This window comes from Euprymna scolopes, chromosome 28 (assembly GCF_053919585.1).
Source record: "Euprymna scolopes isolate OS-2025 chromosome 28, ASM5391958v1, whole genome shotgun sequence".
Taxonomy (NCBI): domain Eukaryota; kingdom Metazoa; phylum Mollusca; class Cephalopoda; order Sepiida; family Sepiolidae; genus Euprymna; species Euprymna scolopes.
Genome location: NC_136509.1, coordinates 2193748 through 2214898, shown reverse-complemented (window position 1 = coordinate 2214898; position 21151 = coordinate 2193748). Strand labels below are relative to the sequence as shown.

Below are 21151 nucleotides of genomic sequence, written 5' to 3'. Positions count from 1 at the left end.
TTAAAAGAATGACGACACACTGTTATTTTTTTATTTTTTACATGGGGTTAACACTTATCAAGGCCCGACGGCCACTCAGGGATAAGGGTTATTGCGTGTACAGTAATCAATGAGATAGTATTGTAGTAATCATTAGTATTGGGGGTTTTGATAGAGTGTCTTACTTAAGGGGGCGGTTTGTCAGGAGCTGGTTTATGTTGGACTTGAAGACGTCCAAGTTGTAGTCAGGTGGGAAACAGGCAAGTGACAGAGAGTTCCACTGGCGTGCAGTTTTAAGAAAGAAGCTTGGCTCATGGAATCTACATTTGGATTTAGGCACAGATAAAGAGTGGGGAAAATTATTGACAGTAGTTTCAGCCAGACGGGTGTTTCTCGTGAAAGATTGGTGAGGGGGGACGAGGGATTGGAGCTCAGACGAGCACCTGTCATGAAAATAACGATAAAACAAAGACATGCTCGCAACGTCTCTTCTGTGGGAGAAAGGATGAAAATATATCTTTGTTCCTGTTGATGGATATGGATGGTTGGATGTTAGATGAAAAATGTACACACGCGTATTCGACCGGTTGATTCTTCTCGCGTCCAAAGCGTCAACCTACTGTTGTTATTATATAAGCATTTGTGACGAACTAAAGCGTCATTTTTCGTATAGTATTGTCACTTTAATCACATCTTATTAGCGTTTTGTTCGGTTATTTTCGTTTCACTGGATTGACCTGCATTCGATTACACCTGTATAATCTTTTACCAAAAATTACATTTCAAATTTTATACTTTTTACTTATCTTTTTTTTTTTGACAATTGATCAAGCTTGTTGCTTCTTCATACAGGTTTATATTTTTTTTATTAAAATGACCTTTGGTACTTTTAATAATTTTTTTCTATTGTTCTTGCAAATGTACGCTTTTATCGAAAATGATTTCTCGGTATAAACGGCCTTTCATATCCAAACTTAAAGAAAAATGTCTGTCATTTGTCATAAAAACGGCGTAGGTATTAACAAGATGTCAGGTTCATAATTTTTATTCAAATGACATTTTAGTAAATTTGATGATTATTGTATTGTTTTCGCAGTTGCATGCTTTAATAGAAAATAATTTCTCGGAGTACATATCCAAAATTAAAGAAAAATGCCTGTTTGTAATTTTTAATATTTATATATAAACAGGTTATTCAAGAGGCCCTGGATATCGCTCCTCCAATGCCGGAGCTAGTCATGGCGGACGTGGTGGTACCGGCAAATGTTGCCTTAAAAGTGTGAGTAGCAGCGGTACCTACGATGAAATCTGCCTGCCTTTTACGGCTGGATCCGGAAGCGGAATATGCCATGGCTATGGTGCTGGAGGAATCGGCGGAGGATCAATGAGGTTTTCCCACACTGCATCTTTCATCGAGGGCAGTCTTTTTGCGAGGGGAACAAGCGGAAGTGGCGGAAACGGTGGCGGAAGCGGCGGTTCGATTTGGCTGGACGGTGATGTTATTGAAGGTTGGGGTCATCTCTATGTGACTGGAGGAAGCGGTTCATCACGAAAACATACTCGCTGGGTACGATGGTGTACAGCGCATGGTGGTGGTGGAGCTGGAGGACGTACACGGATGTATAGTCTACAGTATACGAATAAGGTTGGTATACCTCGCTCTGAATGTTTTCTCACGGTAGAGACTATTTTCTATCTCTACAAATATACTATGACACCATGTGTGGAATGTTGTTCTCAAATTTGGGTTCGGCATTTTAGGGTTCTTAATAAATATATATAGGGTTCTTAATAAATATATATAGGGTTTTTAATAAATATATATAGGGTTTTTAACAAATATATATAGGGTTCTTAATAAATATATATAGGGTTCTTAATAAATATATATAGGGTTTTTAATGAATATATATAGGGTTCTTAATAAATATATATAGGATTTTTAATGAATATATATAGGGTTCTTAATAAATATATATAGGGTTCTTAATAAATATATAGGGTTCTTAATAAATATATATAGTGTTCTTATAAATATATATAGGGTTCTTATAAATATATCTGTAATCTCATTGATTTGACTCTTTTTCTCTGTAACCTATCTCTCAGAGACCTGACATTGTTTCAGTCTTTAATAGTAGGTACTCTGACGAAATACAAGCCCTTTTACTCCCTCAACGTAAATATCCCCGACAAAGCCGACAAGCAGCAAAATCCCACCCTACACAGTAGAGATCTCCAGATGCCAGAAAGCCTTCTAATAGTTTTTTCCCTGAGTGTACTGTCATGCAGAAGTTAAAGTGTCATATAAACAAACATCTTGCTGCCCAATTCCCAACATAGTATCCCTGAAAATTTTATACCAGTTAGTAACCCCCTACATCAAATTGGCACGGTGTCTTGTTTAGAGTGAAAATGCAAAAAATTTGTTCTTCAGAATTATCTGATCTTCTGACTTCTCTATTCTCTATCTCTACAAATACACTATGACACAATGTATGGAGTACTATTATCAAATTTAGATTAGTGAATCTCTGTTCCACTTTAGGGTTACAGATAAGTTACAGAAACATATCCGTAATTTCATTGGTCTCACCCTTACTTCTCTGCAATCTCTCTTTTTCTCAGAGACGTGATGTTGCTAGTCTCAGTTTATCATAAATACTATTAGGTCATATGTTCTTCGGAATTGTCTGATCTATTCCCTGATTCTTTTATTCAAGCTCGTTTGATTCATTGATCGAGGAGTCACCATCAATTCACTTTTGTGATGCCTCATTGTAACACATATTCCTATTCCAGTAGCTTCTTTCCAATAATTGCAAGCTTTTTAAATTCTCTTCCGTCTGACTATAACTTTGGTTCTTTCAATACAAACGTAATACAGTCTTTGCGATAATAATCTTACATTCTTTTTAGCTAGAAAGCTACTAACGCCCGAAAGTATCCTGTACCTCTATAAGGCCACCATTCGCCCATGTATGGAGTATTGCTGTTATATTTGGGCTGGTGTATCTACTACTAGTCTCTCGCTCCTAGACAAGGTTCAAAAGGGAGTCGTCTGAACTGTCATCTATACTCCAGCCTCTGTCCCATCGACGAAATGTTGCATCCCTCTGCCTGTTTTACAAGTATTTTAATAGTGAATGCTTCAACGAACTGCAAGCACTTGTACCCCCTCGACGTAAATACCTCCGACAAACCCGACAAGCAGCTAAATCCCACCCCTACACAGTAGAGATCCCTTTCTACTCCAGTAATTTTGTTCTCCAGAACTGCTAGACTTTGGAATTTCCTTCCGGGTCCCTGCTTCCCCAACTGTACTGACCTGCAAAAGTTTAAGTGTAATATAAACATACAACTTCCTACTCAACTCCCTACATAGTACCCCTTTAGCTTAGGTCCCTTATAATAGCCCCCTTCATCAAAGTGGCAATGTGCCTTGTTTGGGGCGAAAATGTAATAAAAAAAAAATTTTAAGCTTGTAATAAGTGGCTTCACACCTTGTCAGGAGTGATTTCCGTTAAAAAAAAACATTATTTTATTATTATATAATGTGGTTATTCCAATGAAATAATATATATCTAGTAGAGGGCGCTTATCTATTAAAAAATACGTTAGTCTGAAGGTTGCTTAAAAATTTTATTTGACACGGCCGTTTGTACATGAACAATATTGTGTGAATATTTAGGCAGTATTTTTGCATATAAACATTCTTACAAATAAGAGAATACTTTTCGAATTAGTTTTTCTAATGATATTTGTTGTGTTATATGTCTATAAGCTCAGCGACCATCGTTGCCTGATCGTATTTATCATTATAGAGCCAACTGTCTATCAATCATTATATATCATATTGTACCAGATATAATGATTTCCAAAGTAAAAAAACATATATCACTTGTGTGCCATCAGCTAGACTCGAAACTAAAACATATAGCGGCTCAGCCTTCGTCGTTACTCTTTGAACTATCGTTAGTTGAAGAAAATAATAAAAAATGAACTGACTATAACGTATAAATGTGTATTTTTGCAATGCATACAAAAGTACTTTAATTTACGCCTTTTTTCAATTTTGACCCCGTATCAGCTATTTTTACTGGTTAAAACCCATACAAGAACGGTCCATAAAAAATGCATCCCTTTAACCCGCTCTGCGCCTCTCTGCGACCTTGCGTCTCGGAAGAGATTAACTTTGAAAAAATGGCGCCTGACAGACACACAACCGTATAAATTAGATTAATATTGTTATATCTACTGCTTTATATATTGAAACACTTGTTAAGTATTTGTTCATTAACATATACATGTTTTTGTTGTGTAATTACTTCAATTGATATAATTATTATTATTATTAGTAGTAGTAGTAGTAGTAGTAGTAGTAGTAGTAGTAGTAGTATCTCTATTAAAATATATAAGATGAAAGGGGGCATTGAAAGAACACGTATATTCTGCGAAGTGCTTTCAATAAGTTTCCAGACTGTTTTTTTGTACATGCATTTAAAATTGTAGACTTGAAAATTATGTTATTTTATGAGATGACTGACTAATTTTTATGATTAGAGGTTCAAATGAACAACTACAGTAGGAATTAGAATACACATTACTAAAGCCTGATTGCCACAGCTAGTGAACTTGAAAATTGCGATCTGGATGAGGACCCAGTAGAAGAACGATATGCAATAAAATTTTGTTTAAACTTGGAAAAAAACGCATGGAACGCTTCAAACTGCTTTGAACTATCTTGCATGAATCAAGCAGAAGTTTTTGAGTTGCATAAGAGATTCAAGGAAAGCAAGGACTCTGTGGAGGATGATAAGAGGTGTGAGAGAAGTACGGAAGTCAGAATACCAGAGTTGATTGGCCAAATAAAGAATTACATGGATAAGGACCGCTGTGTTTCGATAAAGACAATAAGTGCACAGTTTGATGTTAGTGTTGGCACTGTATGCATAATTATTCACAAAGAACTGGAGATACAGAAGATTTGCGTGAAGTTTGTGCCAAGGGTGATCAGAGATCAGCACGAAAGATGTTATTATGGGCATCAAGACAGTTCCGCACCTTCCCTATAATTCACACCTTGCTCCCTGTGACATTTTGGCTATTTCCTGAGCTCAAAGAAAATTTTAGACGCTGTTGTTATGAGATAATTGAGGAGATGAAAGAGGCTGTGACGAGGGGGATTCGTATTATTATGATCGGTTTAATATTATTATACAAATCAATATTTTCAAGAAAGTTGAAATTATTATACGCTCATAATCTCCATACCTTTATAAATACTAATCAAGTTTTAGTATAGTAAACCAAAAGTTATAATAGTATATACTATACTACAGGGTGGAATGATAAAATTGTCGCCCTAAAGAAAACAACACAACAGTTGGTGTTGTGGGAGGTGATATTGGTGATATTCTCGATGTATGGCCAAATAAAGTAGTCAAGTGTGTTCAGGTCGGGGGAGAGGATAGGCAGTGAGAGAAGGGTATAAATTCATAGCACTCATTCTGAAGCCAAGCCTGGACTTTTGGGCCATCCCCGAGTCCTGCTGCCACACGCAGGGTCTACTCGCAGCCATCTGATTGCGACAGAGGACTACCACACTCTTCAGCACATCCTGGTACACTTTGGTGTTAACTTTCAAGCTGACTTCAAAGATGAGAGGTGGCATGATGTGGCCTTCACTTAAAACCATACCAAAGACCATAAACATGGTCGGATATTTCGTTGAGCTGTGCCCTAAAGCGTTAAACCACCCGATTTGCATTTTGAGGGTGCTGGCAATGATCCTGTTGTCATAACTTGGATCGGTAGAGAGCATGAGTTGTACAGTGACCCATCTCCAATCTTGCACATTAAACATTGTGTCACTTTCAGACATAATAGAAGGCTTCTATCGCTCCTGAGATTTGTACACAGCTTACCACCTACTAGATGGTCTGCAACAAAAAAGAAAACAGGTTTTCATCAAACGGAAATGGAATCATGTCGGTTTTTCTAGTGCGACAATTTCATCGTTTCACACTGTACTAATCACTGTCTCTCATTTCATTTTTACGTTTTTATAAGTAAAGCTTTGCATATATGATTGTTTTCGCTATGTAAATTATATTATTTTATTATTTTATATTATTGCATATATGATTGTTTTCGCTATGTAAATTATATTATTTTATTATTTTATATTATTGCATATATGATTGTTTTCGCTATGTAAATTATATTATTTTATTATTTTATATTATTGCATATATGATTGTTTTCGCTATGTAAATTATATTATTTTATTATTTTATATTATTGCATATATGATTGTTTTCGCTATGTAAATGATATTATTTTATTATTTTATATTATTGCATATATGATTGTTTTCGCTATGTAAATTATATTATTTTATTATTTTATATTATTGCATATATGATTGTTTTCGCTATGTAAATTATATTATTTTATTATTTTATATTATTGCATATATGATTGTTTTCGCTATGTAAATGATATTATTTTATTATTTTATATTATTGCATATATGATTGTTTTCGCTATGTAAATGATATTATTTTATTATTTTATATTATTGCATATATGATTGTTTTCGCTATGTAAATTATATTATTTTATTATTTTATATTATTGCATATATGATTGTTTTCGCTATGTAAATTATATTATTTTATTATTTTATATTATTGCATATATGATTGTTTTCGCTATGTAAATTATATTATTTTATTATTTTAGGTGCTGTTTCATCAGCATCACCTTGGAGGTGGCTCCGGATATCGAAGCGGACAAGCTGGAACCAAGTGCTCCAGTACGAACAATCTTTGCAGCCAACATGGTGTCTGGAATCTTACAACAAATGCCTGCTACTGCCATAAGGGTTATGTCGGCAAGGACTGCCAATACCCATGTGATGCAACGAAAAACTGTAATAATAATGGCGAGTGCAATGAGTTCGGTATGTGCACTTGTGATCAAGGATACTTTGGTTTTGGATGTCAACATCAGTGTGATGCATCAACCTGCAGTCAACATGGCGAGTGCAATAAGCACGGAAAATGTGTGTGCCACCCGTGTTTTCATGGTAGTGATTGCTCACAAGAATGTAGTGGCCAAGGTCAGTGTGTCCGAGACCAGTGTGTTTGTAATGCATGTCATCTTGGATTGCTATGCGAATCAGAATGCAACGGACAGGGGGCATGCCGAACAACTGTTAACCAAACAAAGCTGTGCGACTGTCAAAACAATTGGAAAGGTTTAAAATGCACAATGCGTGGTTGTCCAGGTCGTGGCCGAGAATGCTCCGGCAATGGGTTTTGTATGGCTTCTGTTGGTCAATGTTACTGTCTACCTGGTTGGAAAGGTAAGTCATCTCTTTAGTAAAAGATAAAGGTTAATTGGCCAGTTAAATCCAAAAATTTAGTTCTCAAAGTTAAGACGCCAGAAGTAGACTCAGTTTAGCTAAATATGGAACGTAAGACAATAAGCATGAAACGAAATACAAAACCATATGGAAACACATATGGAAACGCTTCTTGCTGTATCATGAAACAATAAAAAAAATAATTAACTTTTTTACATTTTTTATAAATATTTTTTTTAATATTAAAAATATTCATATGGAAATATTTTATTAAAAAAAGAAATTTAAAGTTTCATATTTTGCATTTCTATAAATAATTTTTTAATATTAAAATATATTCAAATGGAAATGATTTTTTTTAATTATTGTTTATATTTCTATTAAAGTTTTCTTTTCTAATTCCTTTTATAGAAACGTAAATAATAAAAATTCTTATTAGCTTTTTTTGTTATAACACAAGTGTGAAAACAAAAAACTATTCATAGAAAAGTAAAAATGTCGAAAGACATACATACATACATGCATACATACATACATACATACATACATACATACATGCATGCATACATACATACATACATACATACATACATACATGCATGCATACATACATACATACATACATGCATACATACATGCATGCATACATACATGCATACATAAATAAATACAGACAGACAGACAGGTGAGATTTATATTATAGCTGAAAGTAACAACCGGGACGAATTCGCGTATCTGTTTCTTCGAAAGATGACACAACACAAAGTTATAGTTCATATAACATTTAATCACACAGCGTGTCAACATTTTCGAAGATTATAATGTTGCGACTTCAGAGTTTGATCTTCCCTCAACTTCTCTCTGACTTTTTTTTTTATTATTATTACATTTTCACCCCAAACAAGGCATATTGCCATTTTGTTGTAGGGGGCTACTATCAGGAACATAGGCATCAGGGGGACTGTGTAGGGAGTTGGGCAGCAAGATGTCGGTTCACGTTGCATTTGAACTTCTGCATGTCAGTACAGTTGGGGAAGAAGGGACCCAGCAGGGAATGCCAAAGTCTAGCTGTCCTGGAGAAAAACTACTGGAATAGAAGGCTCTCTTACATTTAGGGATCTCTACTGTGAAGGGGTAGGATTTAGCTGCTTGTCAGGTTTGTCGGAGGTATTTACGTCGAGGAGGTACAAGTGCTTGCAGTTCGTCAGAGCATTCACCATTAAAGTACTTGTAGAAAAGGCAGAGGGATGCAACATTTCGTCGATGGGACAGGGGCTGAAGTTTAAATGACAGTTCATGACCTATCAGATTGGCGACTCTCTTTTGAACCTTGTCTAGGAGCGAGAGACTAGTGGCAGATGCACCAGCCCAAATATGACAACAATACTCCATACATGAGCGAATGGTGGCCTTATAGAAGTATAGGATACTTTCGAGCGTTAGTATTTTTCTAGCATGATAAAGAGAAACTACCTTCTTCACAGCGGTCCTGGCAATGCTCTCAATGTAATTGTTCCAACTCATGTTTCCTGTGAACGTTAGGCCGAGGAGTTAAAATGATGTACTTTCAGATAAAGAGTCATTGGCCATTGCTATTGATGGAAAGGGAAGGTTTCTTGTAGTTATTGAAGGAAACGAGTTTAGTCTTGGCAGCATTAAATGTGACCATCTTCTTCTACTGACTTCTTTTTGGCTAACTTGAAACTCTCAACTAACCGATACATGTCTTTTCAAGCTCTCTTCTAAGATCCACCTCATCTTAAGTGCCCTCTACATCAGACTCTAGAGGTCAGACCTATTATTAAATTATTGTTTATGCTAGTAATGAAAATTAACATTCCTTTTTCTGTAAATATATTTGTTTTTATTTATTTTTCAAAAGTATATTCTTGTTTATAGAATCTAGTTAAGTTAAATTCCTAAAACGTCATTTAACCATATTTGTCTTTGAACTGCATTTTTCTTTTCAAGACAAATCTAATGCAATTATACGATAACAATAATAATCTTTCTTGCAAAATCACCTAAGTATATTCCTAAAGAAAATTTTTATATCTTTATACTTATTATAAATGTATAGTTTCAAAAAAAAGCTAAATAGTGAAGAGTTTTTAGCAAATAGTGCAATAGTGGATTTTTTTTGTGCAATAGTGGATTTTTTTTGTGCAATAGTAGATTTTTTTGTGCAATAGTGGATTTTTTTTGTGCAATAGTGGATTTTTTTTGTGCAATAGTGGATTTTTTTGTGCAATAGTGGATTTTTTTTGTGCAATAGTGGATTTTTTTTGTGCAATAGTAGATTTTTTTGTGCAATAGTGGATTTTTTTTGTGCAATAGTGGATTTTTTTTGTGCAATAGTAGATTTTTTTGTGCAATAGTGGATTTTTTTTGTGCAATAGTGGATTTTTTTTGTGCAATAGTAGATTTTTTTGTGCAATAGTGGATTTTTTTTGTGCAATAGTGGATTTTTTTTGTGCAATAGTGGATTTTTTTGTGCAATAGTGGATTTTTTTTGTGCAATAGTGGATTTTTTTTGTGCAATAGTAGATTTTTTTGTGCAATAGTGGATTTTTTTGTGCAATAGTGGATTTTTTTGTGCAATAGTGGATTTTTTTTGTGCAATAGTGGATTTTATTTGTGCAATAGTAGATTTTTTGTGTGCAATAGTGGATTTTTTTTGTGCAATAGTGGATTTTTTTTGTGCAATAGTGGATTTTTTTTGTGCAATAGTAGATTTTTTTGTGCAATAGTAGATTTTTTTGTGCAATAGTAGATTTTTTTTGTGCAATAGTGGATTTTATTGTGCAATAGTGGATTTTTTTTGTGCAATAGTGGATTTTTTTTGTGCAATAGTAGATTTTTTTGTGCAATAGTAGATTTTTTTGTGCAATAGTGGATTTTTTTTGTGCAATAGTAGATTTTTTGTGCAATAGTAGATTTTTTTGTGCAATAGTGGATTTTTTTTGTGCAATAGGGGATTTTTTTTGTGCAATAGTAGATTTTTTGTGCAATAGTAGATTTTTTTGTGCAATAGTGGATTTTTTTTGTGCAATAGTGGATTTTTTTTGTGCAATAGTGGATTTTTTTTGTGCAATAGTGGATTTTTTTTGTGCAATAGTTGATTTTTTTGTGCAATAGTAGATTTTTTTGTGCAATAGTGGATTTTTTATGTGCAATAGTAGATTTTTTTGTGCAATAGTTGATTTTTTTTGTGCAATAGTAGATTTTTTTGTGCAATAGTAGATTTCTTTGTGCAATAGTCGATTTTTTTTGTGCAATAGTAGATTTTTTGTGCAATAGTAGATTTTTTTGTGCAATAGTGGATTTTTTTTGTGCAATAGTGGATTTTTTTTGTGCAATAGTAGATTTTTGTGCAATAGTAGATTTTTTTGTGCAATAGTGGATTTTTTTTGTGCAATAGTGGATTTTTTTGTGCAATAGTAGATTTTTTTGTGCAATAGTGGATTTTTTTTGTGCAATAGTAGATTTTTTTGTGCAATAGTGGATTTTTTTGTGCAATAGTGGATTTTTTTGTGCAATAGTAGATTTTTTTGTGCAATACTAGATTTTTTTGTGCAATAGTGGATTTTTTTGTGCAATAGTGGATTTTTTTTGTGCAATAGTAGATTTCTTTGTGCAATAGTGGATTTTTTTGTGCAATAGGGGATTTTTTTTGTGCAATAGTAGATTTTTTTGTGCAATAGTGGATTTTTTTGTGCAATAGTGGATTTTTTTGTGCAATAGTAGATTTTTTTGTGCAATAGTGGATTTTTTTTGTGCAATAGTGGATTTTTTTGTGCAATAGTGGATTTTTTTTGTGCAATAGTAGATTTTTTTTGTGCAATAGTGGATTTTTTTGTGCAATAGTGGATTTTTTTTGTGCAATAGTGGATTTTTTTTGTGCAATAGTAGATTTTTTTGTGCAATAGTGGATTTTTTTTGTGCAATAGTGGATTTTTTTTGTGCAATAGTAGATTTTTTTGTGCAATAGTGGATTTTTTTTGTGCAATAGTAGATTTTTTTGTGCAATAGTAGATTTTTTTGTGCAATAGTAGATTTTTTGTGCAATAGTGGATTTTTTTGTGCAATAGTAGATTTTTTGTGCAATAGTAGATTTTTTTGTGCAATAGTGGATTTTTTTTGTGCAATAGTGGATTTTTTTTGTGCAATAGTAGATTTTTTTGTGCAATAGTGGATTTTTTTTTGTGCAATAGTGGATTTTTTTTGTGCAATAGTAGATTTTTTTGTGCAATAGTAGATTTTTTTGTGCAATAGTGGATTTTTTTTGTGCAATAGTGGATTTTTTTGTGCAATAGTAGATTTTTTTGTGCAATAGTGGATTTTTTTTGTGCAATAGTGGATTTTTTTGTGCAATAGTGGATTTTTTTTGTGCAATAATAGATTTTTTTGTGCAATAGTAGATTTTTTTGTGCAATAGTGGATTTTTTTGTGCAATAGTAGAATTTTCGTGCAATAGTAGATTTTTTTGTGCAATAGTGGATTTTTTTTGTGCAATAGTGGATTTTTTTTGTGCAATAGTAGATTTTTTTGTGCAATAGTGGATTTTTTTTGTGCAATAGTGGATTTTTTTTGTGCAATAGTAGATTTTTTTGTGCAATAGTAGATTTTTTTGTGCAATAGTGGATTTTTTTTGTGCAATAGTAGATTTTTTTGTGCAATAGTGGATTTTTTTTGTGCAATAGTAGATTTTTTTGTGCAATAGTAGATTTTTTTGTGCAATAGTCGATTTTTTTTGTGCAATAGTAGATTTTTTGTGCAATAGTAGATTTTTTTGTGCAATAGTGGATTTTTTTTGTGCAATAGTGGATTTTTTTTTGTGCAATAGTAGATTTTTTGTGCAATAGTAGATTTTTTTGTGCAATAGTGGATTTTTTTGTGCAATAGTGGATTTTTTTTGTGCAATAGTAGATTTTTTTGTGCAATAGTGGATTTTTTTTGTGCAATAGTGGATTTTTTTGTGCAATAGTGGATTTTTTTTGTGCAATAGTAGATTTTTTTGTGCAATAGTGGATTTTTTTGTGCAATAGTGGATTTTTTTTGTGCAATAGTGGATTTTTTTTGTGCAATAGTAGATTTTTTTGTGCAATAGTGGATTTTTTTTGTGCAATAGTGGATTTTTTTTGTGCAATAGTGGATTTTTTTTGTGCAATAGTAGATTTTTTTGTGCAATAGTAGATTTTTTCGTGCAATAGTAGATTTTTTTGTGCAATAGTGGATTTTTTTGTGCAATAGTGGATTTTTGTTGTGCAATAGTGGATTTTTTTTGTGCAATAGTAGATTTTTTTGTGCAATAGTAGATTTTTTTGTGCAATAGTGGATTTTTTTTGTGCAATAGTAGATTTTTTTGTGCAATAGTAGATTATTTTGTGCAATAGTTGATTTTTTTTGTGCAATAGTGGATTTTTTTGTGCAATAGTAGATTTTTTGTGCAATAGTAGATTTTTTTGTGCAATAGTGGATTTTTTTTGTGCAATAGTGGATTTTTTTTGTGCAATAGTAGATTTTTTTGTGCAATAGTGGATTTTTTTTGTGCAATAGTGGATTTTTTTTGTGCAATAGTGGATTTTTTTGTGCAATAGTGGATTTTTTTTGTGCAATAGTGAATTTTTTTTGTGCAATAGTAGATTTTTTTGTGCAATAGTAGATTTTTTTGTGCAATAGTAGATTTTTTTTGTGCAATAGTGGATCTTTTTGTGCAATAGTAGATTTTTTTTGTGCAATAGTGGATTTTTTTTGTGCAATAGTGGATTTTTTTGTGCAATAGTAGATTTTTTTTGTGCAATAGTGGATTTTTTTTGTGCAATAGTGGATTTTTTTTGTGCAATAGTAGATTTTTTTGTGCAATAGTGGATTTTTTTGTGCAATAGTGGATTTTTTGTGCAATAGTGGATTTTTTTGTGCAATAGTAGATTTTTTTGTGCAATAGTGGATTTTTTTGTGCAATAGTGGATTTTTTTGTGCAATAGTGGATTTTTTTTGTGCAATAGTGGATTTTATTTGTGCAATAGTAGATTTTTTGTGTGCAATAGTGGATTTTTTTTGTGCAATAGTGGATTTTTTTTGTGCAATAGTGGATTTTTTTTGTGCAATAGTAGATTTTTTTGTGCAATAGTAGATTTTTTTGTGCAATAGTGGATTTTTTTTGTGCAATAGTAGATTTTTTTGTGCAATAGTTGATTTTTTTTGTGCAATAGTAGATTTTTTTGTGCAATAGTAAATTTCTTTGTGCAATAGTCGATTTTTTTTGTGCAATAGTAGATTTTTTGTGCAATAGTAGATTTTTTTGTGCAATAGTGGATTTTTTTTGTGCAATAGTGGATTTTTTTTGTGCAATAGTAGATTTTTGTGCAATAGTAGATTTTTTTGTGCAATAGTGGATTTTTTTTGTGCAATAGTGGATTTTTTTTGTGCAATAGTAGATTTTTTTGTGCAATAGTGGATTTTTTTTGTGCAATAGTAGATTTTTTTGTGCAATAGTAGATTTTTTTGTGCAATAGTGGATTTTTTTGTGCAATAGTAGATTTTTTTGTGCAATACTAGATTTTTTTGTGCAATAGTGGATTTTTTGTGCAATAGTGGATTTTTATTTGTGCAATAGTAGATTTCTTTGTGCAATAGTGGATTTTTTTTGTGCAATAGGGGATTTTTTTTGTGCAATAGTAGATTTTTTTGTGCAATAGTGGATTTTTTTGTGCAATAGTGGATTTTTTTTGTGCAATAGTAGATTTTTTTGTGCAATAGTGGATTTTTTTTGTGCAATAGTGGATTTTTTTGTGCAATAGTGGATTTTTTTTGTGCAATAGTAGATTTTTTTTGTGCAATAGTGGATTTTTTTGTGCAATAGTGGATTTTTTTTGTGCAATAGTGGATTTTTTTTGTGCAATAGTAGATTTTTTTGTGCAATAGTGGATTTTTTTTGTGCAATAGTGGATTTTTTTGTGCAATAGTGGATTTTTTTTGTGCAATAGTAGATTTTTTTGTGCAATAGTAGATTTTTTCGTGCAATAGTAGATTTTTTTGTGCAATAGTGGATTTTTTTGTGCAATAGTGGATTTTTGTTGTGCAATAGTGGATTTTTTTTGTGCAATAGTAGATTTTTTTGTGCAATAGTAGATTTTTTTGTGCAATAGTGGATTTTTTTGTGCAATAGTAGATTTTTTTGTGCAATAGTGGATTTTTTTTGTAATAGTGGATTTTTTTTGTGCAATAGTAGATTTTTTTGTGCAATAGTGGATTTTTTTTGTGCAATAGTAGATTTTTTTGTGCAATAGTAGATTTTTTTGTGCAATAGTAGATTTTTTTGTGCAATAGTGGATTTTTTTGTGCAATAGTAGATTTTTTGTGCAATAGTAGATTTTTTTGTGCAATAGTGGATTTTTTTTGTGCAATAGTGGATTTTTTTTGTGCAATAGTAGATTTTTTTGTGCAATAGTGGATTTTTTTTTGTGCAATAGTGGATTTTTTTTGTGCAATAGTAGATTTTTTTGTGCAATAGTAGATTTTTTTGTGCAATAGTGGATTTTTTTTGTGCAATAGTAGATTTTTTTGTGCAATAGTAGATTTTTTTGTGCAATAGTGGATTTTTTTTGTGCAATAGTAGATTTTTTGTGCAATAGTAGATTTTTTTGTGCAATAGTGGATTTTTTTTGTGCAATAGTGGATTTTTTTTTGTGCAATAGTAGATTTTTTGTGCAATAGTAGATTTTTTTGTGCAATAGTGGATTTTTTTGTGCAATAGTAGATTTTTTTGTGCAATAGTGGATTTTTTTTGCAATAGTGGATTTTTTTTGTGCAATAGTAGATTTTTTTGTGCAATAGTGGATTTTTTTTGTGCAATAGTAGATTTTTTTGTGCAATAGTAGATTTTTTTGTGCAATAGTAGATTTTTTTGTGCAATAGTGGATTTTTTTGTGCAATAGTAGATTTTTTGTGCAATAGTAGATTTTTTTGTGCAATAGTGGATTTTTTTTGTGCAATAGTGGATTTTTTTTGTGCAATAGTAGATTTTTTTGTGCAATAGTGGATTTTTTTTTGTGCAATAGTGGATTTTTTTTGTGCAATAGTAGATTTTTTTGTGCAATAGTAGATTTTTTTGTGCAATAGTGGATTTTTTTTGTGCAATAGTGGATTTTTTTGTGCAATAGTAGATTTTTTGTGCAATAGTGGATTTTTTTTGTGCAATAGTGGATTTTTTTTGTGCAATAGTGGATTTTTTTTGTGCAATAGTAGATTTTTTTGTGCAATAGTAGATTTTTTTGTGCAATAGTGGATTTTTTTGTGCAATAGTAGATTTTTTCGTGCAATAGTAGATTTTTTTGTGCAATAGTGGATTTTTTTTGTGCAATAGTGGATTTTTTTTGTTCAATAGTAGATTTTTTTGTGCAATAGTGGATTTTTTTTGTGCAATAGTGGATTTTTTTTGTGCAATAGTAGATTTTTTTGTGCAATAGTAGATTTTTTTGTGCAATAGTGGATTTTTTTTGTGCAATAGTAGATTTTTTTGTGCAATAGTGGATTTTTTTTGTGCAATAGTAGATTTTTTTGTGCAATAGTAGATTTTTTTGTGCAATAGTAGATTTTTTTGTGCAATAGTCGATTTTTTTTGTGCAATAGTAGATTTTTTGTGCAATAGTAGATTTTTTTGTGCAATAGTGGATTTTTTTTGTGCAATAGTGGATTTTTTTTTGTGCAATAGTAGATTTTTTGTGCAATAGTAGATTTTTTTGTGCAATAGTGGATTTTTTTGTGCAATAGTGGATTTTTTTTGTGCAATAGTAGATTTTTTTGTGCAATAGTGGATTTTTTTTGTGCAATAGTGGATTTTTTTGTGCAATAGTGGATTTTTTTTGTGCAATAGTAGATTTTTTTTGTGCAATAGTGGATTTTTTTGTGCAATAGTGGATTTTTTTTGTGCAATAGTGGATTTTTTTTGTGCAATAGTAGTTTTTTTTGTGCAATAGTGGATTTTTTTTGTGCAATAGTGGATTTTTTTGTGCAATAGTGGATTTTTTTTGTGCAATAGTAGATTTTTTTGTGCAATAGTAGATTTTTTCGTGCAATAGTAGATTTTTTTGTGCAATAGTGGATTTTTGTTGTGCAATAGTGGATTTTTTTTGTGCAATAGTAGATTTTTTTGTGCAATAGTAGATTTTTTTGTGCAATAGTGGATTTTTTTGTGCAATAGTAGATTTTTTTGTGCAATAGTAGATTTTTTTGTGCAATAGTTGATTTTTTTTGTGCAATAGTGGATTTTTTTGTGCAATAGTAGATTTTTTGTGCAATAGTAGATTTTTTTGTGCAATAGTGGATTTTTTTTGTGCAATAGTGGATTTTTTTTGTGCAATAGTGGATTTTTTTTGTGCAATAGTAGATTTTTTTGTGCAATAGTGGATTTTTTTTGTGCAATAGTGGATTTTTTTTGTGCAATAGTGGATTTTTTTGTGCAATAGTGGATTTTTTTTGTGCAATAGTGGATTTTTTTTGTGCAATAGTAGATTTTTTTGTGCAATAGTAGATTTTTTTGTGCAATAGTAGATTTTTTTTGTGCAATAGTGGATCTTTTTGTGCAATAGTAGATTTTTTTTGTGCAATAGTGGATTTTTTTTGTGCAATAGTGGATTTTTTTGTGCAATAGTAGATTTTTTTTGTGCAATAGTGGATTTTTTTTGTGCAATAGTGGATTTTTTTTGTGCAATAGTAGATTTTTTTGTGCAATAGTGGATTTTTTTGTGCAATAGTGGATTTTTTGTGCAATAGTGGATTTTTTTGTGCAATAGTAGATTTTTTTGTGCAATAGTGGATTTTTTTGTGCAATAGTGGATTTTTTTGTGCAATAGTGGATTTTATTTGTGCAATAGTAGATTTTTTGTGTGCAATAGTGGATTTTTTTTGTGCAATAGTGGATTTTTTTTGTGCAATAGTGGATTTTTTTTGTGCAATAGTAGATTTTTTTGTGCAATAGTAGATTTTTTTGTGCAATAGTAGATTTTTTTTGTGCAATAGTGGATTTTATTGTGCAATAGTGGATTTTTTTTGTGCAATAGTGGATTTTTTTTGTGCAATAGTAGATTTTTTTGTGCAATAGTAGATTTTTTGTGCAATAGTGGATTTTTTTTGTGCAATAGTAGATTTTTTGTGCAATAGTAGATTTTTTTGTGCAATAGTGGATTTTTTTTGTGCAATAGGGGATTTTTTTTGTGCAATAGTAGATTTTTTGTGCAATAGTAGATTTTTTTGTGCAATAGTGGATTTTTTTTGTGCAATAGTGGATTTTTTTGTGCAATAGTGGATTTTTTTTGTGCAATAGTGGATTTTTTTTGTGCAATAGTTGATTTTTTTGTGCAATAGTAGATTTTTTTGTGCAATAGTGGATTTTTTTTGTGCAATAGTAGATTTTTTTGTGCAATAGTTGATTTTTTTTGTGCAATAGTAGATTTTTTTGTGCAATAGTAGATTTCTTTGTGCAATAGTCGATTTTTTTTGTGCAATAGTAGATTTTTTGTGCAATAGTAGATTTGTTTGTGCAATAGTGGATTTTTTTTGTGCAATAGTGGATTTTTTTTGTGCAATAGTAGATTTTTTGTGCAATAGTAGATTTTTTTGTGCAATAGTGGATTTTTTTTGTGCAATAGTGGATTTTTTTTGTGCAATAGTAGATTTTTTTGTGCAATAGTGGATTTTTTTTGTGCAATAGTAGATTTTTTTGTGCAATAGTAGATTTTTTTGTGCAATAGTGGATTTTTTTGTGCAATAGTAGATTTTTTTGTGCAATACTAGATTTTTTTGTGCAATAGTGGATTTTTTTGTGCAATAGTGGATTTTTTTTGTGCAATAGTAGATTTCTTTGTGCAATAGTGGATTTTTTTTGTGCAATAGGGGATTTTTTTTGTGCAATAGTAGATTTTTTTGTGCAATAGTGGATTTTTTTGTGCAATAGTGGATTTTTTTTGTGCAATAGTAGATTTTTTTGTGCAATAGTGGATTTTTTTTGTGCAATAGTGGATTTTTTTGTGCAATAGTGGATTTTTTTTGTGCAATAGTAGATTTTTTTTGTGCAATAGTGGATTTTTTTGTGCAATAGTGGATTTTTTTTGTGCAATAGTGGATTTTTTTTGTGCAATAGTAGATTTTTTTGTGCAATAGTGGATTTTTTTTGTGCAATAGTGGATTTTTTTTGTGCAATAGTGGATTTTTTTTGTGCAATAGTAGATTTTTTTGTGCAATAGTAGATTTTTTCGTGCAATAGTAGATTTTTTTGTGCAATAGTGGATTTTTTTGTGCAATAGTGGATTTTTGTTGTGCAATAGTGGATTTTTTTTGTGCAATAGTAGATTTTTTTGTGCAATAGTAGATTTTTTTGTGCAATAGTGGATTTTTTTGTGCAATAGTAGATTTTTTTGTGCAATAGTAGATTTTTTTGTGCAATAGTTGATTTTTTTGTGCAATAGTGGATTTTTTTGTGCAATAGTAGATTTTTTGTGCAATAGTAGATTTTTTTGTGCAATAGTGGATTTTTTTTGTGCAATAGTGGATTTTTTTGTGCAATAGTAGATTTTTTTGTGCAATAGTGGATTTTTTTTGCAATAGTGGATTTTTTTTGTGCAATAGTAGATTTTTTTGTGCAATAGTGGATTTTTTTTGTGCAATAGTAGATTTTTTTGTGCAATAGTAGATTTTTTTGTGCAATAGTAGATTTTTTTGTGCAATAGTGGATTTTTTTGTGCAATAGTAGATTTTTTGTGCAATAGTAGATTTTTTTGTGCAATAGTGGATTTTTTTTGTGCAATAGTGGATTTTTTTTGTGCAATAGTAGATTTTTTTGTGCAATAGTGGATTTTTTTTTGTGCAATAGTGGATTTTTTTTGTGCAATAGTAGATTTTTTTGTGCAATAGTAGATTTTTTTGTGCAATAGTGGATTTTTTTTGTGCAATAGTGGATTTTTTTGTGCAATAGTAGATTTTTTTGTGCAATAGTGGATTTTTTTTGTGCAATAGTGGATTTTTTTTGTGCAATAGTGGATTTTTTTTGTGCAATAGTGGATTTTTTTTGTGCAATAGTATATTTTTTTGTGCAATAGTAGATTTTTTTGTGCAATAGTGGATTTTTTTGTGCAATAGTAGATTTTTTCGTGCAATAGTAGATTTTTTTGTGCAATAGTGGATTTTTTTTGTGCAATAGTGGATTTTTTTTGTGCAATAGTAGATTTTTTTGTGCAATAGTGGATTTTTTTTTGTGCAATAGTGGATTTTTTTTGTGCAATAGTAGATTTTTTTGTGCAATAGTAGATTTTTTTGTGCAATAGTGGATTTTTTTTGTGCAATAGTAGATTTTTTTGTGCAATAGTGGATTTTTTTTGTGCAATAGTGGATTTTTTTTGTGCAATAGTGGATTTTTTTGTGCAATAGTGGATTTTTTTTGTGCAATAGTGGATTTTTTTTGTGCAATAGTAGATTTTTTTGTGCAATAGTAGATTTTTTTGTGCAATAGTGGATTTTTTTTGTGCAATAGTAGATTTTTTGTGCAATAGTGGATTTTTTTTGTGCAATAGTAGATTTTTTTGTGCAATAGTAGATTTTTTTGTGCAATAGTAGATTTTTTTGTGCAATAGTCGATTTTTTTGTGCAATAGTAGATTTTTTGTGCAATAGTAGATTTTTTTGTGCAATAGTGGATTTTTTTTGTGCAATAGTGGATTTTTTTTGTGCAATAGTAGATTTTTTGTGCAATAGTAGATTTTTTTGTGCAATAGTGGATTTTTTTTGTGCAATAGTGGATTTTTTTTGTGCAATAGTAGATTTTTCTGTGCAATAGTGGATTTTTTTTGTGCAATAGTAGATTTTTTTGTGCAATAGTGGATTTTTTTGTGCAGTAGTGGATTTTTTTGTGCAATAGTAGATTTTTTTGTGCAATAGTAGATTTTTTTGTGCAATAGTGGATTTTTTTGTGCAATAGTTGATTTTTTTTGTGCAATAGTAGATTTCTTTGTGCAATAGTTGATTTTTTTTGTGCAATAGGGGATTTTTTTTGTGCAATAGTAGATTTTTTTGTGCAATAGTGGATTTTTTTGTGCAATAGTGGATTTTTTTTGTGCAATAGTGGATTTTTTTTGTGCAATAGTAGATTTTTTTGTGCAATAGTGGATTTTTTTTGTGCAATAGTGGATTTTTTGTGCAATAGTAGATTTTTTTTGTGCAATAGTAGATTTTTTTTGTGCAATAGTGGATTTTTTTGTGCAATAGTGGATTTTTTTGTGCAATAGTGGATTTTTTTTGTGCAATAGTAGATTTTTTTTGTGCAATAGTGGATTTTTTTTGTGCAATAGTGGATTTTTTTTGTGCAATAGTGGATTTTTTTTGTGCAATAGTGGATTTTTCTTGTGCAATAGTAGATTTTTTTGTGCAATAGTAGATTTTTTCGTGCAATAGTAGATTTTTTTGTGCAATAGTGGATTTTTTTGTGCAATAGTGGATTTTTGTTGTGCAATAGTGGATTTTTTTTGTGCAATAGTAGATTTTTTTGTGCAATAGTAGATTTTTTGTGCAATAGTGGATTTTTTTTGTTCAATAGTAGATTTTTTTGTGCAATAGTAGATTTTTTTGTGCAATAGTTGATTTTTTTTGTGCAATAGTGGATGTTTTTTGTGCAATAGTAGATTTTTTGTGCAATAGTAGATTTTTTTGTGCAATAGTGGATTTTTTTTGTGCAATAGTGGATTTTTTTGTGCAATAGTAGATTTTTTTGTGCAATAGTGGATTTTTTTGTGCAATAGTGGATTTTTTT

At 30.8% G+C, this 21151-nt stretch overlaps 1 protein-coding gene across 1 annotated transcript in view; it reads left to right on the top strand.

The window, feature by feature from the left end:
- Nucleotides 1–21151, top strand: part of LOC145249431 (uncharacterized) — a 911941-nt gene that overhangs the window by 744944 nt on the left and 145846 nt on the right. Inside the window, exons 95-96 of the mRNA XM_080110989.1 lie at nt 1170–1624; nt 6727–7351. Of these exons, the coding sequence (XP_079967115.1) occupies nt 1170–1624; nt 6727–7351 (1080 nt within the window). The remainder of the gene's footprint in view (nt 1–1169; nt 1625–6726; nt 7352–21151) is intronic.